The sequence below is a fragment of the Protopterus annectens genome, chromosome 4.part0 (genome assembly GCF_019279795.1).
Source record: "Protopterus annectens isolate FY-2018-M chromosome 4.part0, PAN1.0, whole genome shotgun sequence".
In the NCBI taxonomy this organism is placed as follows: domain Eukaryota; kingdom Metazoa; phylum Chordata; order Ceratodontiformes; family Protopteridae; genus Protopterus; species Protopterus annectens.
In genome coordinates, this window is record NC_056733.1 from 607,355,192 (window position 1) to 607,370,572 (window position 15,381).

The 15,381-nt window shown below is 39.7% G+C and overlaps 1 protein-coding gene across 1 annotated transcript in view; it reads right to left on the reverse strand.

Annotated features, from left to right (window-relative positions):
* Positions 1-15,381, reverse strand: part of DNAH10 (dynein axonemal heavy chain 10) — a 5,879,077-nt gene that overhangs the window by 3,634,162 nt on the left and 2,229,534 nt on the right. The window contains exon 25 of the mRNA XM_044069759.1: positions 5,233-5,411. Coding sequence (XP_043925694.1) covers positions 5,233-5,411 — 179 coding nt within the window. The remainder of the gene's footprint in view (positions 1-5,232; positions 5,412-15,381) is intronic.

Genomic DNA, 15,381 nt, shown 5'->3' on the forward strand with positions numbered 1-15,381 from the left:
TTCACCAAACAACCTACACACAGTCACACTTCACACAGACGTGGTACAATATGCTGATGATGCCACACTAACCTGCTCATCTCCCTCTCTCCGAATTCTCCAAGAAAAAAACAGGAATCCTTCTCCTCCATAGAAACCTGGCTGTCATACTCTCAGCTTATTCTAAATCCCCCCAAAAAATCCAACTTATGCTATTTGACCCCTCAAAGGCTATTGATCCCACCTCCTTTCTAAATATCCTCTAAGGACAATACCCTCATCACCCCAGTGCCACAAACCAAGCTACTAGGAATAATCACTGACCAAAATCTGAAATTTCAATAAACATATAGCCCAGACCATAACTAAAGTTCACAAAAAACTCTGCACCCTCTATCCATGTAAAAACTACCTGACCACTGACAGTAAAGCCATTATAGCCAGAACTCACCTACTTTCCACACTACTATATGCATCCCCTCTTCTAACCAACCTAAACAAAGGCGACAAACAAATTAACCACTTGCTACAATAAAACAGCAACATTTGCTACCAACTCTTCATATCAATCCCATCCCTGTTTAGCCCTTAAAGAATTAGGCTGGCTAGAACTAGCTAACCTACTGAACTTTAATCAACTTACCATGGCATATCAAATAGTACACCACCCCAATAAATACCAGCTCTAGCAGGCCTACTCAATCTCTACAACAACTGCCAACTAAGACCTACAAATAAAATGCCAGTAGAAATATCCACAAGAAAATATAGATCTGGCGAATCCCTCTACTCATGCGCAGCTGCCAAAATCTGGAATTCCCTCCCTAATGGAATCAGAATGCAAAAGAACAAACTTAACTTTAAAAGTCAGCTGAAGTCCTGTCTATCCAGTTTTTGACTATATAACTGTCATGACCCTGACTAACCTAATAAACATCTAGTCCTTTCTCATTGGTAACAGAGAATGGTGCTATACATGATAAGCTTCTCTTATACCAACAGATCTGATGCTTCATAGTGTTTCAGATTGCATCATAACTTTATGTTATCCACCTGTATTCTACTTTTCGTGTATTGTTTAAATGTTCCTCAAAAGGACTACATTGGATATTTCCATACAGAACTTTAGAGACTAGTTTGTCCTTGCTACTATGTTGCATGTTTTCTGTAACAAGATGTACTACATGGAGCTTTTCTCCCTGGGCATCTGCTAAAAATGGGCAATCATTGCCCTGTCAAACTTTCCCGGTATACAAATGTAAAATAAATAAATAAAAGATGCAAATCTAATAGAGGTATCTTATGGCCACACATCTCGCATTTTTTGAAGCCAGAAAGGGCCTTTTCTTTCTCAGCCATTATAAAAAAGAGGGCTAGAAACACACACATGCACACAATACTCACACAAAAGAGAGATAAGACCGGTGTGCCACACCTGAAGTGAACTCCTCGTTGGTCAGATCCGATCATAAGCTATTCACCCTAGATATCTGCATCCCGCTTCCACCCACCATTAAGGAAACCTCAGTAAAAATTCTCCAAAGCCAACTTCATGCTTAAGACAGAAGTGGCAAACTTCATGAAACCCATGCAGATGGACAATACAGTTATGACTGCTGAATCCTACACAAATGCACTCTATAAGCACTTACACGAGTGCGTGTATCATGTTATCCCAAACAGAACCAAGACGCTATCCTCCAAAAAAAGGAAGCCAATCTGGTGGTCCCCTGCCAAAAACAAACTCTACAACAAAAGGAATAAACTGTTAGAAAAGAGAGTAAAATCCCATGAGTGGAGGAGCTCCCTGGTCAGCCTCAGTAAGAAGTTGAGATCCCATATAAGATCTTCCAAAACAAAATCACCACTGATTCTAAGGGTAGCCACAAAGCATTCTATAGCTATGTCAAGAATCTCAATGGCAACACCCAGATCTGCTCTGAGTTACAGCACAACGGCCTGAAAATTACAGAACCAACTGGTATTGCCAACATCCTGGAAGATAGGTTCAATGCTAACTTTACCCCCCTCTCATTCCCTAAAGGGCCCATATCTATACAGGAATAATGCAGAGTCCTTGTAATCACATCTATGCAAGTAAAAGCTGCACTTCCTAAAACCAAAAACATAGCATCCATGGGTCTGGACAACACCCCAGACCGCATTTTACATGAACTTCAGAATGAACTGGCTCCCCACCTAAGCACCATGTTCAATCATAGTCTCATGTCAGGCTTTGTGCCCACTGAATGGCGCACAGCAACAGTTATCCCACTCCACAAAGGGGGAGCCACCACTGATCCTGGGAACTATTGCCCTGTTAAGCCTGACGAGCCTGGTCTGCAAGGCCATCGAACATATCATCATGGAACTCATAAACAAAGACATTGGTAATCTCCACACTCTGGACCCCACCCAATTCAGGTTTGTGAAAGGAAGATCATGCCTTCTGGACCTGATCCACTTCTTTGAGGCACTCAACAAAGCCGTAGACGAGGGTAAGGTGGTTCACACAGCCTATCTTGACCTCGCCAACGCTTTCAACACTATCCCCCATTCTGGAATTATAGCTAAACTCACTAAACTATGTATAAATCCCTACGTCACAAAATGGGTTGCCAACTGGCTCACTGACAGAACCCACACTGTAAAAGTTGCAAACTCCAAATCTGACTTCAAACCAGTGACAAGTGGAGTACCATAGGGTTCAGTCCTGGGACCTCTCCTGTTTGATATCTACTTCTCTGAAGTACAGGCTAACACAGAAGGCCTCTGGCTAACGAAGTTTGCAGATGACTGCAAGCTAGGAGCCATCGTTGAGTCCCCAAATGATGTGGACATCCTACAGAAGGGCCTCAGTGAGACAGATGCCTGGTGTCAGAGGCATGGCCTCAAGCTCAATGCCAAAAAGTGCATTGTCATCCCCTTTGGTAGAAATTTTGTACCCATGAACTACCACATAAACGGCAGACTACTTAACGCCAAATGTGTGATAAGAGACCTTAGGACCCAGGTGGACAGTAGTCTCTCCTTTGATAATCACATTGCCACAGTAGTCAGGAAATCCTTATATGTGGCACACCTCATCAGAAAAGCGTTCTCATCCAGGAAAAAAGAGGTCATTGTTCCCCTCTACTCGGCACTCATTAGACCCATTATAGAGTGCAACGTCCCTTTTGGAATGTACCTCACAAGACATCTGCAGCAGCTGGAAAGGCCACAGAAGTACCTCACAAAGAGGATTACTGGCCTCAAACAGATGCCCTACACTGACCATCTCAAAAAAACAACAGCTTTACTCTGTAGCATATCGCCTACTCTGAGGTGATCTCTGCCTAACTTATAAAGATATGTTAAACCCAGAGCTGTTGGACATGCTACACCTAAGGAAATCCCAATCCCTCCGAGCTACACGCTCTAGGGACCTAAACCTTGTCACCACAATAAACAAAACATGCTGGAGGGATAGATTCCTGTCCCAGACACTTCTTATACTCTGGAACAAGTGACCCATCTATGTCAAGCAAAGTTCCTCATTAGCACTCTTCAAGAAAAATCTTGATGAGTGGAAGGGAAATAGGAAATACACCCCGGGGCTCACTTCTGTAGCTCTGCTCGACAGGGGCACAGGAAATTAACTTTCTTGGGTGGCATAAGCCAGGGAACCTTGTTGGCTAGGCTTACTTAGGCCCTTAGGCCGATAGCCTAGTACCTACCTATGAACTCTCAACAAGAAAAGGCAGAAGGAAGGCAGACTTTTTATGTGGTGAAAGGGGAGAAAAGAAGCAAAGAGACTATCAATGATGATAGAGAGTACACAGAAGTGTACAGAAAAAAGCTATCAACAATAATAGCAGAGAATACACTGGAGTGTACGGAAAGGGGACAGCGATTCACTAATTAAAGGTTAGTGGAACAGCAACAGGGAATAACCACTAAAAAGAAAAGAAGTTTGAAAAATAGAAGAAAAAAACTATTTAAAAAAAATGAAACTAACCTCAAGAGCTCTGATGAAAGCATCTGTCTGGAAAAGCAGCAAACAAGATCTGGGGTAATTGGGGGACAGGGATTAAGGGTAGAGATGAAGTGCGAGAGTTTTTGGTCAGCGCAAGCTGTAGTAACATCAAAGTAGGTTCAGATGTCACAACTGAACCCATATGTCAAGGATAAAATGAAAATTGACAACATCAGATTAAATATTTTATAAAAAATAAAATAAATCACTGATAAGATTTTAATTATTCAGTCACTTTACAAACACCATCAAATAATGAGATCCTAGAGCTTCCAGTTAAAACTGACTTGCTCTTCAAAATATATTTTGCATTATAATATACAAAAGATCTAGTCAATACATAGAAATGTACTTTGGAAATTGATAAAGTAAATGACTTATTTTATTTATCTATTTATTAACATTTCTGTACTGCAATAATCCAACTAGGCACAAGGGCCCTTTTTCAGCAGAGACCTAGGGAGAAATACTCCACACAAAATGCATATACATCTAATAAAAATCTTCCAAACAACTATCAGTTAATGACAGAAAGATTAAAAAAAATGCATGTTACAGCAATGAGTAGGTGTCTTAACTATTAAACCAAAACAGAAAAGAAATGAAATATCTTGAACATTAAGAACAGGTAAGTAGAGGTCTTGTAGTACAGAAATACCTTATTTGCATTATACTCATTAAAGACATGGCTTATTACCTTAAATAATAATTTAGTTTATTTTTAGCAACAAGACAGAAGGAAGTAATATATGTGTGAACAATCAACAGCAAATAAGTACAGTAACTACAGTACCGTGCCCATTATTAACCTGATTTCTATTTTTAGCCTTATATACAGCATTCATAGATGAACAATTTGCCTGCTATAGGTGGGATAAGAGATGCAGGGAGAAGTTTATATGGTCCAGAAAAATGGTGATAAGTAGTTGGCAGGTAAATGAGTTATGAGATAGAAGAGTAGACTGAGAAGTACAGTTGAATGGCAATTAATAGATGCAGATATATTCAGCTAAAATATAGTAGAGCGTATGTGTTGGAGAGAAGGTTTAATGGAAGAGGTAATAAAATGTATGGAATGAGTGGCTAGACAGGATTCACGGATACAGGGCAGGTAAGCCAGAAAAGCGTAGATTAAAGAATGTCCATATGAATTATTTTGTGCAGGTGGGTATTTATGGTATTGGTGGGAAACAATATTAGAGTACAAGTAGACCTCTAAAGATACAAAAGCTACTTACTTTCTGTGCTTTATATATATCATAGATTTGCTTCAGTCCCTTCATTTCCTTTTGCACAGCCAAAAGATCTGGATACATTGTAACTGGTAGATCAAACAGCTTCTCTGCATTAGCTAACTCCTGGCGTTGCTTGTCATACTGTTCCAGTTCTTTCTCAAACAAAGTAAGGATTTCTAAACCTGCCAAGAGACAAGGATAATGTTGATATAGCTGCTGGAAAGTAAAACAATCAGCTCTTAACATTTAAAGATAAACGGATTTTGACAGTTTAAAGGAGGAGAAAAAAGCTAAAATGTTATCATTCCTATATTTTAAACTATTTATAGAATATTACTTCTCAATAGCAGACAATCTAAAAATTACATGACCCAAAACATTTTGAGAGTACTCAAAATAGTATTAATACACTTAATTTAACAATCATGACTACATTTAAAGACAAAACTCTTTTATACTGGTATCAATTACTAGACAATGGGAAGTTAGAAAATGTTGATCATATCATTAATAAGTTTGAGTTAAGCAAAGACGTGGTTAGAAATTCTAAATTGTAGACAATTGGTTGTACAATAGATTAATCTAATGCAACTAATAGTTATATATTCTTTCCCCACATTCATTGATTTACTCATTATTCAAATGCTACAGAATATAACTGGAAAGGAACTTCTATCTAAAATATATAAGGTACTTAAGAAATCAACAGTATGTTACATAGAACGCTATTGGGGTTATTTTAGACTTGCTAATAATAATGTCCAAGTGAAGATGATAAAAAAGCTAATACACCAATCTTCAGAACAAACTACTTCATTAATTAGGTGGAGGATATTCTCTTGTAAGTTCTTACACAGAACATGTATCACACCACACAAAGCTGAACTGATGTTTAATAAAGACATAGGATGCTGAAGATGTAAACTAAATGTTAAAGCTGACTGGCAGCATATGGTTTTATGACTGTATAAAACTTAAAACATATTGAGATAATATGAATTCTCTCTTACAGTCTGTTTTTAATAATAAATGTATGCTGACTATTTCTCTTATTTTAATACACCTATTCCCACTTGTGTCATTACCAAGAACGGGAAGAATCAGACTACTTCTACTATGGAGGAATTTGTACACTCGGTAACTGAAGTTTCTCATCTTGAACTTATTACTAGTAAGAGAAGAACATCTAGAATCACTTCTTCATATAATATATGGTTGAAATTTAAACAACTGCTTTATAAACAGACTTTATTAACAAACAGCTGCTCTCATCACATTTCCTTTTCTGCTTAAAAAACTTTGTTTTATAGTAGACACTATTGTAGTAATTTTATTTGTTTATTATTCTTTTAAATAGATCTGCTATAAAATTTATATTATCATATATTAATGTTTTGTTGCTAAAATTTTCTCTAACAACTGAGAAAAAAAAAAAAAGAGTACTAATAATGCCAGTGATTCCTCTGAATGGATTTTCTTTGACATCTGAACTAATTCCTTCTGTTTTTCAGTGAAGCCATTAAGTTTCAATCTGCCATCAGTTGTCCCACAGGTAATTCTGTCTGTAGTCTAGTCTTCACACGAAATACAAGAGGAAAGGACCCCTTGATACCCTTTCCTTGCTTATATTTTAGATGCTTTCAGTCTCCTACGCCGCTTTGGCAGTGCAAGCAGTTCAGATTCATTCCCTGAAGGTGTTTTATTCTTCCTCACTTTGTACTTTTTCGTGCCATCACATCAGAATGTAATTTCTTATGCAAAGTTCTTAGAAAAGTATGCAATATTGCCAGCATTGAGCTTGGCACCGTACTGGTATTCCTTAAAAGGAGTCATAAGGTCAGGGATCCAGCACATAAACTGAGGTCTTGTTTCAGAAAGAAAGGTCATTAGTTGCAACACAAAAATACCTTAATTGCATTATACTCATTACAGACATGGTTTATGACCTTAAATAATCAGCAACATTCTTTAGTAAATTCTCCAGCAGATTGAGTCACTTACAAGCCTGGATGATCAGTTGTGCAAAAGCAAAATCAAATGCTGCAAATGGGCCAGAATCCAGAAAGCAGAATCACAGGTAAGCATACTTAATTATAACAGTAGATCTTAGAGATACTATGGTCACTGTAACAATAAATCATAGCAAGAGAGTTTTCTTCCAACCTAATTTTCATAGCTAACATTTGAAAATTTAGTAGCTTCTTACCTTCCATGACTGCACCAATGAAGGCTTATGTCAGTACTCCTTTATGTAGGGATGAGTTCTCTTATTAGATGAGTTGGTGCACATTCTGATCAGTTCTTCATGTCATAATTCCTTGTTGGGTGAGGATGGATGAAGTATACTAACAGCAGTAAAATTATAAAAAAAAAAAAAATAGGAATTTCCCAATGCAAAACAATGTTTTGAACTGTAAATATATGTATTTGCCAGCAGCTTATTCTGGTATAGACAAACGTAAGGCAGATTTAATAAGCAATAGTGTTCAAGGATGGGTGGGTGTCATACGGGAAGTAATAGCCTCCCAATGCCTGGAGAGACCACACCTACTCTAGAATCCTTTTACACCACTGGTGAGAAAGCCTTGCATGTTCTCCAGTGTCCTTCCTAGCTGATGATGACCTGAGCATTTACAGAGTTTGGAAGGCCATTTCTAAAATGGAAGCACCTCTAGGAGGGCTAGGCCTAAATTCTGAGCTTTATTCCTCATGGAAATGCTATGACTTTTTGCTCATGTGAAAAATACTCAACCACTACCATTTCTTATGGTCATGAGGTAGACCAAAATCTTTTCCTTACAACCCTGCCAAGAGGCAGGGTTGAAACTGAAATTAACACGTAGCACGTCATGGTGTGCTCTTTCCCAAACCTCTCTGCTTTTATTGGCTGATGTGAGCAAGCACAAAATTATCATTTTGTGAAATCACTCCTCTTCAACTATTTAAATTTATTGGCCATCCTACTGTATTCCATAGCACCAGAATACAAAACTGACCATCCCTTTTCAATCTATCTTGCTGTTTTAAAATAGTGACTCTCCATTAAAACTTAACTTTTTAGACAGGTAAAACTTAAGTTACCTACTTTCACATCTAACTCCTCTAGTGCACACTGCAGTGTGTAGGATAAACCATTTTTTTCATCTTATTTTTAAGCATCTATTGCAAGACCGCCAGTTATTGGACAGCCCACATTCTGCCTCTCCGCTTTTTCTAAGCTTGTTTCCTGCCTTTCCTGTAAGTCGTCTAGTCCAGATACAGATGTGCTGTATCCAGGACTGTTAGTAAGCTTCTGAGCCCCAAGCCTTTCTGTGTTGGAGGGATTAGTGCTTCTGTTTTTTCCTGGTGAGAGAAGGAGTGCAGTTACATTATTTCCTGGGGACTGCTGATCACCAGAAACCTTAATAACTGCTTTATAGGTGACAGCTTGGAATCTGCACTTATATTGTGATCCTTGTGAGAGTTGGAGCAGAGTGCATTGATTCCTGACTCTTTCTGGTTGGAGAGTGAGAGTCTGTGCTTAATATACCTGATTGGTCTGGTTGCTATTTGAGACATCTACCAGAAAAAGGCTACAAGCCTGCAGGCCCTTGCATCATCTGGGACAAGACTGTGGATCACTAAACAGGCCGTGGCCTGCTTCTGGTGAGAGAAGAAGTAAAGGAGTAGTGTATTCCAATAGAGTGAAGCTGTGCTGAGACCAGCATTAGTAGTAGCCAGGCAGTAGCCATTCATGTGGCTCCCCACTTTTCATCATTCTTGACAAGCTAATTCTTTAATTTTCAGTAAGTACTGCTTGATTTCTTTCTAACTTCAGAATATCTGCCTAAATACTTCATCTTTAAATTTTCAGCATCTACATATTAGTTTCCCTCAAATGCTTGGCAGTGCTCTGTACAGACTCAGACACCTTGAGTGACATATTTCCTGTAAAAGGACTATATAAGGAAACAGCTCCAATACTTAGTAATAATGATCATCCTTCCTGGCATGTCTAAAGGTCAGCTCCCTGTGCTTTCTCCTATTAACCTGGTGAACTTGGGCATTCTGAGGCAGTGTAGCAACTGCCTCATGTACACAGACAACCCTCTCCTCTTACCTCCCAACACTCAGACTTGTGAGAGATGCACTTGTATATCCAAACTGGAAGCCATGCACTCTCAAGTCAAGACCGGAATAGCTGGTCAAGAGGAGAAGGCCAACACCTGTACCACACCACATGCAACACATAGCCCTCCAGAACACCCACCATCACAGCTCTCACATAAAAACACAAACCACACACCCACCTTCATGGAGGCTCTCAATAGAAATCTACCCAAACAGCAGAGACCTCCAAGGCAAAAACGCACTCAACCACAACAACACAGCACACGCCACAAGACACATAGCTCACCTACACAGTGTACCCCTCAACCTAAGACACTAAGGAAAAACAGCTTGCCCAATACACTAATCATAGGTTACTCGATAGTGAGGCACACTGATGTCCCACTCACTAGGTTGAATAAGGAGAAGGTAACAGTCAGCTGTCTATCAGGTGCCAGAGTCCAACACATAACACACGCACTCAGGTCACTCCACAACAAGTACAAGTATGACTCTGTCAATGCCCATATGGGTGTGAATGACCTGAGATGCACCTCCCTGGACTACATGAAAAGAGACATGGAGGAGCTCTCGGATTATGTGACCCAGGCAGGTATGACCCTAGCCCTGAGCAGCATCCTACCATCGCCCAGAATGATACAGCAGTACAAGGAGAAAATGACTGACTTTAACAACTGGCTAAGAATCTGGTGTCATTCTAAGGGGATCCAGTATCTGTCTGCTTGGGATGACATGACTGACAGACCTCGATGCTTTGCCAGAGATGGCCTGCATCTGTCACCCCTGGGTTTCCGGAGACTGGCTGAGGCTCTTGTCACTCCTATAGTGCTTTTTTAGGCGATGTTCAAAAGACCAAATTACCACCGTAGCAGCTATAAATAAATGCAATCTGAGGGTCGTGCTGCTCAATGCTAGAAGTCTAAATCTCAAGATGTACTTGGTTGAAGCACTCCTCAAAATGGAGAACATCAACATTTGTGCTGTAACGGAGACCTGGTTTAAAGCAGCAGAAAGCATCCCTGCACTACCAGGTTATAACTCATTCCACACCTTTTGGCCTTAGAACATGGACTGAAGCTCCAAAGGCAGTGGTGTCTCCATATTCATAAAGGATATGCACACCTACAGACTAGTAGCCAAGCATAACGCATATGAGATACTTCAGATTCAACTAACACTGGGTAAGACGGCGATTCAGGTCGTAGCCTGCTATAGGTCCCCAACCATGTCCCAAGGCTCTAACTCCATGTTCCTAAGCACCCTGGAAGATATTAGGGTCCAACCCAACACTCATACTAGGTGACTTCAACTACCCCTCAATCAACTGAGAAAACTACTCATGCACCAATACATTGGCCCAACGCTTCCTGGAATTCATCAATTCCAATGCCCCGGACCAGCTCATTCTTACCCCCACTAGAGGAAACAACATCCTTGACCTGGTTATTACTAACATGGGCAACCATTGCTCTATGCCAATAGGCAATTCCTCAAGTGGTTAGATCCAACCACAAACTAATCACCATGAAAATCCACATCTCACCCACACCCCTCACAAAGGTAACCACCATGAAAAATTTCTCCAAAGCTAACTTTGGGCTCCTAAAAACAGAGGTAGCTAACTTCACAGCACCCATGTCAATGGAAAATAGATGCATGGCTGCCAAATCATACACCAATGTACTGTATGAACATGTACATGAATGCATGGAACTAGCCATACCCAACAGAACCAAAATGCTCTCCTCCAAAAAAAGGAAGCCGATCTGGTGGTCCCCTGCCATTAATAAACTCTACAACAGAAGGAAGGAACTGTTGCAGAAAAAGGTGAAGTCCCAAGACTGGAAAAACTCCCTTATTAGCCTCAACAAAAAGTTGAGATCCCTCATCAAAACCTCTAAAGCCAGCTATGAAGGCAGAATTGCACCAGACACTAAAAACAACCACAAAGCCTTCTATAGTTACATCAAGAATCTCCATGGCAATACCCAGGTTTTCTCTGAGTTACTGCACAATAGTACCTCCTATACTGAGCCAGCAGATACATTATAAGAAATCTGGGGACACAGGTTGACAGCAACCTCTCCGACGACCACATTGCCACTGTGGTCAGAAAGTCCTTCTATGTGGCACACCTCATTACCAAGGGTTTTGCATCAAGGAAGAAAGAGGTTATCATCTCTCTCTACTCTTCTCTCATTAGGCCAATCATAGAGTATAATGCCCCATGTGGCATGTACCTCACTAGACACATGCAACAGCTGGAAAAGCCAAAAATGTACCTCGCAAAGAGGATCCCAGGCCTTAAACACATGTCCGACATGGACAGACTCAAAAAACCCCAGCTATTCTCTGTCTCATATCATCTACTAACAGGCAATCTCTGCTTGAGTGACAAAGCCATGTCTGACCCAGCTCTGTTAGAAATGCTACATCTAATGAAATCCCAATCCCTCCACACTACACGCTCCAGAGACCTCAACTCATTACCACAATCAACAGAACATGCTGGAGGGACAGGTTCATAACCCAGAGACTGCCCATGCTCTGTAATTGACTTCCCATACATGTCAAGCAGAGCAGCTCACTAGCTGTCTTCAAGAGAAATCTTGATGAGTGGATGGGAAATAGAAAGTTCACCCATGGGATCACTCCAGTGGCTCTACTTGATAGAGGCACTGGGAATGAACGTTGGGCAGCACAATGCCAGGGCACTTCTATGTGTTATGCTTGTAAAGGCTCCAGGGCCATTAGTCTCTAGTACACACCTATGAACCTATGGTGCAGTTCTTGCTTGCTACTCTGATAGTGATTTGTATCAGCAATTGATGATGTGCTTCAACTCAAAACAGTGAAGACAGTGGCAATGCAGAGAGCAGAATCAAGGTCATATGGGGACCTAGGCAGTACATTGGACTGGGGCCCCCTTGTCACATGACAGCACAATGTCACTGTACCCCACCAAAATGTCTTAAATTAAATAAAATTAAATTAACATGCTGCAAGAAAATCACCAGGGCTAAACGATTACGTATCCCTAAAACCAGTTTTGAAGGGCAGGAAACTTAGGAAGAAAATTGAATGAAGTGTACCTATAGTATTTTATTATTTTTATTTTAATATTATACTGTCTATTTTAGATTAATTACATGGATAGGTTTTCATATATTTATAACACACTGTCATAACATATTTATCTATTTCTAATGCATTTAAATGGTTTTAGAATTGATTTGGATGTTTGTTTCTTTGAGTTGGTATTTTTACTTCCTCATTTGATTGGCTGTACTCCACGTGATATACATTTTAAATGTGAGTTTTTTATGTTTTCATTTTGGTCTGACGAAGCAACCAGGGCAGGTTGCAAAAGCGCTCAACTTCAATAAAGCTATTGGACTTTTATATTGCCTTTTTGCTCTTTCATGGTGGTTAGTAGTGTTTGTAATACACTTTTGTTCTTTGGATTTGCTTACTGTGTGATTTTTCCAACACTCAACAACAGGGCTTTTTCTTTGGAGCTATATGCTGCAAATATTAGTAAAACATGTGCTTTACTCTACACCATAGCTCTCAAGCAATCAGGGACAAATCTCAAAAGTATCTCTGACAAATACAGAAATAATCAGAGACAATCAATGGCAATCATGGACACTCGTAAAACATTACTATTATTAACTTGAAACATTGTCAGAATAAGAGAATGTGAAGTGACATAGACTTTTCTAAAGTAACAGAAGCCTATAACTCAAATTATTGTCATTATTTATTATAGGTAATTCACCCCCTTTTCTCTAAGAGCCATCAGTTAGTTCAATAATTACTGAAAAGATATAATCTTCCAAGTCAGAGTAGGCTTAGCTCTTAGAGCAAAAAATTTCGACAAAGGCAAATGTAAGGGGGTAGGAGGACAAAGCCACAAAAATTGGGACGCATTTTAAATATTGTTCTCATAAACTTGGAAATTTGCTAGAGTAAAGGTTTTCTTTTACTATATATTTTCTGAAGGATATGAAGTAACTCAAAAATAACTGTCATTATTTAGTGAATTCAGTCCTCAGTGATATGCAACAAAAATTGAGAAAACCACAAATTTTATAACAAACGACCAAAAATATGAGACAAAAATCTGGACATTCTGCAAAAATCTAAACAGTGAGCTTGATATGTGTCAATGAATGACATGAGTCTGTGATACAAAGTAATACATATATATATATATATATATATATATATATATATATATATATATATATATATGTGTATATATATATATATATATATATATATGTGTGTGTGTGTGTGTGTGTGTGTGTGTGTATATATATATATATATATATATATATATATATATATATATATATATATATAAACAATGGCTACTTCAGTATGACTGTCCTGGTACTATTTTACATTCAGAAGTACAGAACTGCACCAGTTTTCATGTTTATCCAGTTCCTGAAGAACAAGAAGTTATGTACTCACCATAACGTTCGATGTATGTAGTCCATCTCACCTCACATTCTTCGGTTCTGACTCAGCCAAACTTTTCTAGCTCGAAGTCTTTCTATTGGCTGGGCTAAGATGGTATCCCATGCTGCATTGCTCTATATCCCCAGATCTAGTTTGCTGCTAGCACCAGCACTCATACTCTATGCATAACAAAGGAAGAACAAGCCAAGAGTGAAGGGAGCTCTGAAAACCAGTCCTAACCTCCAGATCCTCCAGGAAGGGTGAAGGAGGGGGGATAAGTAAGAATGTGAGGCGAGATGGACTACATACATTGAACGTTATGGTGAGTACATAACTTCTTGATGTTATGTAGTCCAATCTCGCCTACATTCTTACCCATGGGACAGCGTCCCCAGCACCTAAATCCTGGGAGGCCCAGTGGAAAATACTCCTGAGCAATGTGGAACCAAAGGAAGACCTGCCTCTAGATACCACGTCCAACTTGTAATGAGTAACAAAAGTGTGAGGAGATGCCCAAGTAGCTGCAGCACAAATATCATCCATAGACAATCTAGCCTGATAGGCTGTAGATGTAGATACACACCAAGTAGAGTGAGTCTTCACCAGGAATGGTAGATCTTTACCCCCTGAGGAATAGATGCAAGAGATGCAACTGGATATCCACCTGGACAGCATGACTTTGGAGACAGGAGACCCAATTCTGTTTTCCGAAAAGGAAACAAACAACTGATCAGATTTCTGAGGTCTTTAGTTCTGTGCAGATAAAAACGTAATTGTCTGTGTACATCCAATTGATGAAATTTAAATTCTGCCTTGTTTGAGAACTGGGGAAAAAACACTAGCAACTCAATAGATTGATTAAGATTACAGATAGATGCAACTTTGGGAAGAAAGGAAGGGTTCAGCCTGAGAGACACCCTGTCTTTATGAAAAATCAAGTATGGGGGGTTTATTTATAGAGCTTGAATCTCTGAAACGCGTCTGGCTGATGTGATGGCTACTAAAAGGACAGTCTTCCAGGTCAAGAATTTTAAATCACAAGTAGCTGCAGGTTCAAAGGGTGGTGAAGTAAGAGCCTGTAGAACAAAGTTTAAATCCCAAGGCATGATAGGTTCCGATACAGGAGGACGGAGTAACAGAGTGCCCTTCAGAAAAGCCTTACAGAGTCTGTGAGCCATCAGACTAGGCTCATTAGCGACATGAAAGTTAGAAATCACCACCAATTGGACTTTTATGGTGGCGGACGCTGAGCCCTGGCAAAAAAGCATAGACAAGAACTCAAAAACAGATGAAACTGGAGCCGTGTAACGGTCAATCCCTTGGGTATGAGCCCAGATTGAAAATCTCTTCCATTTGCTGGAATAAATCTTCCTAGTGGAGGGCTTATGAGAGGAAGATAAAATATGAACTACCTCCAGCGAAAAATGATGAAGCCTAACTAATGACGGAAGTGGAGTAGCCAGGCTGTGAACAGGAGGGTCCGCAGAGAGGGATGGTGCTGCCCTGACATGTGTGTCAGTAAGTCTGGTTGTGGGTCCAGAATCTAAGGCGCGTCCATGATGTAGGAATGGA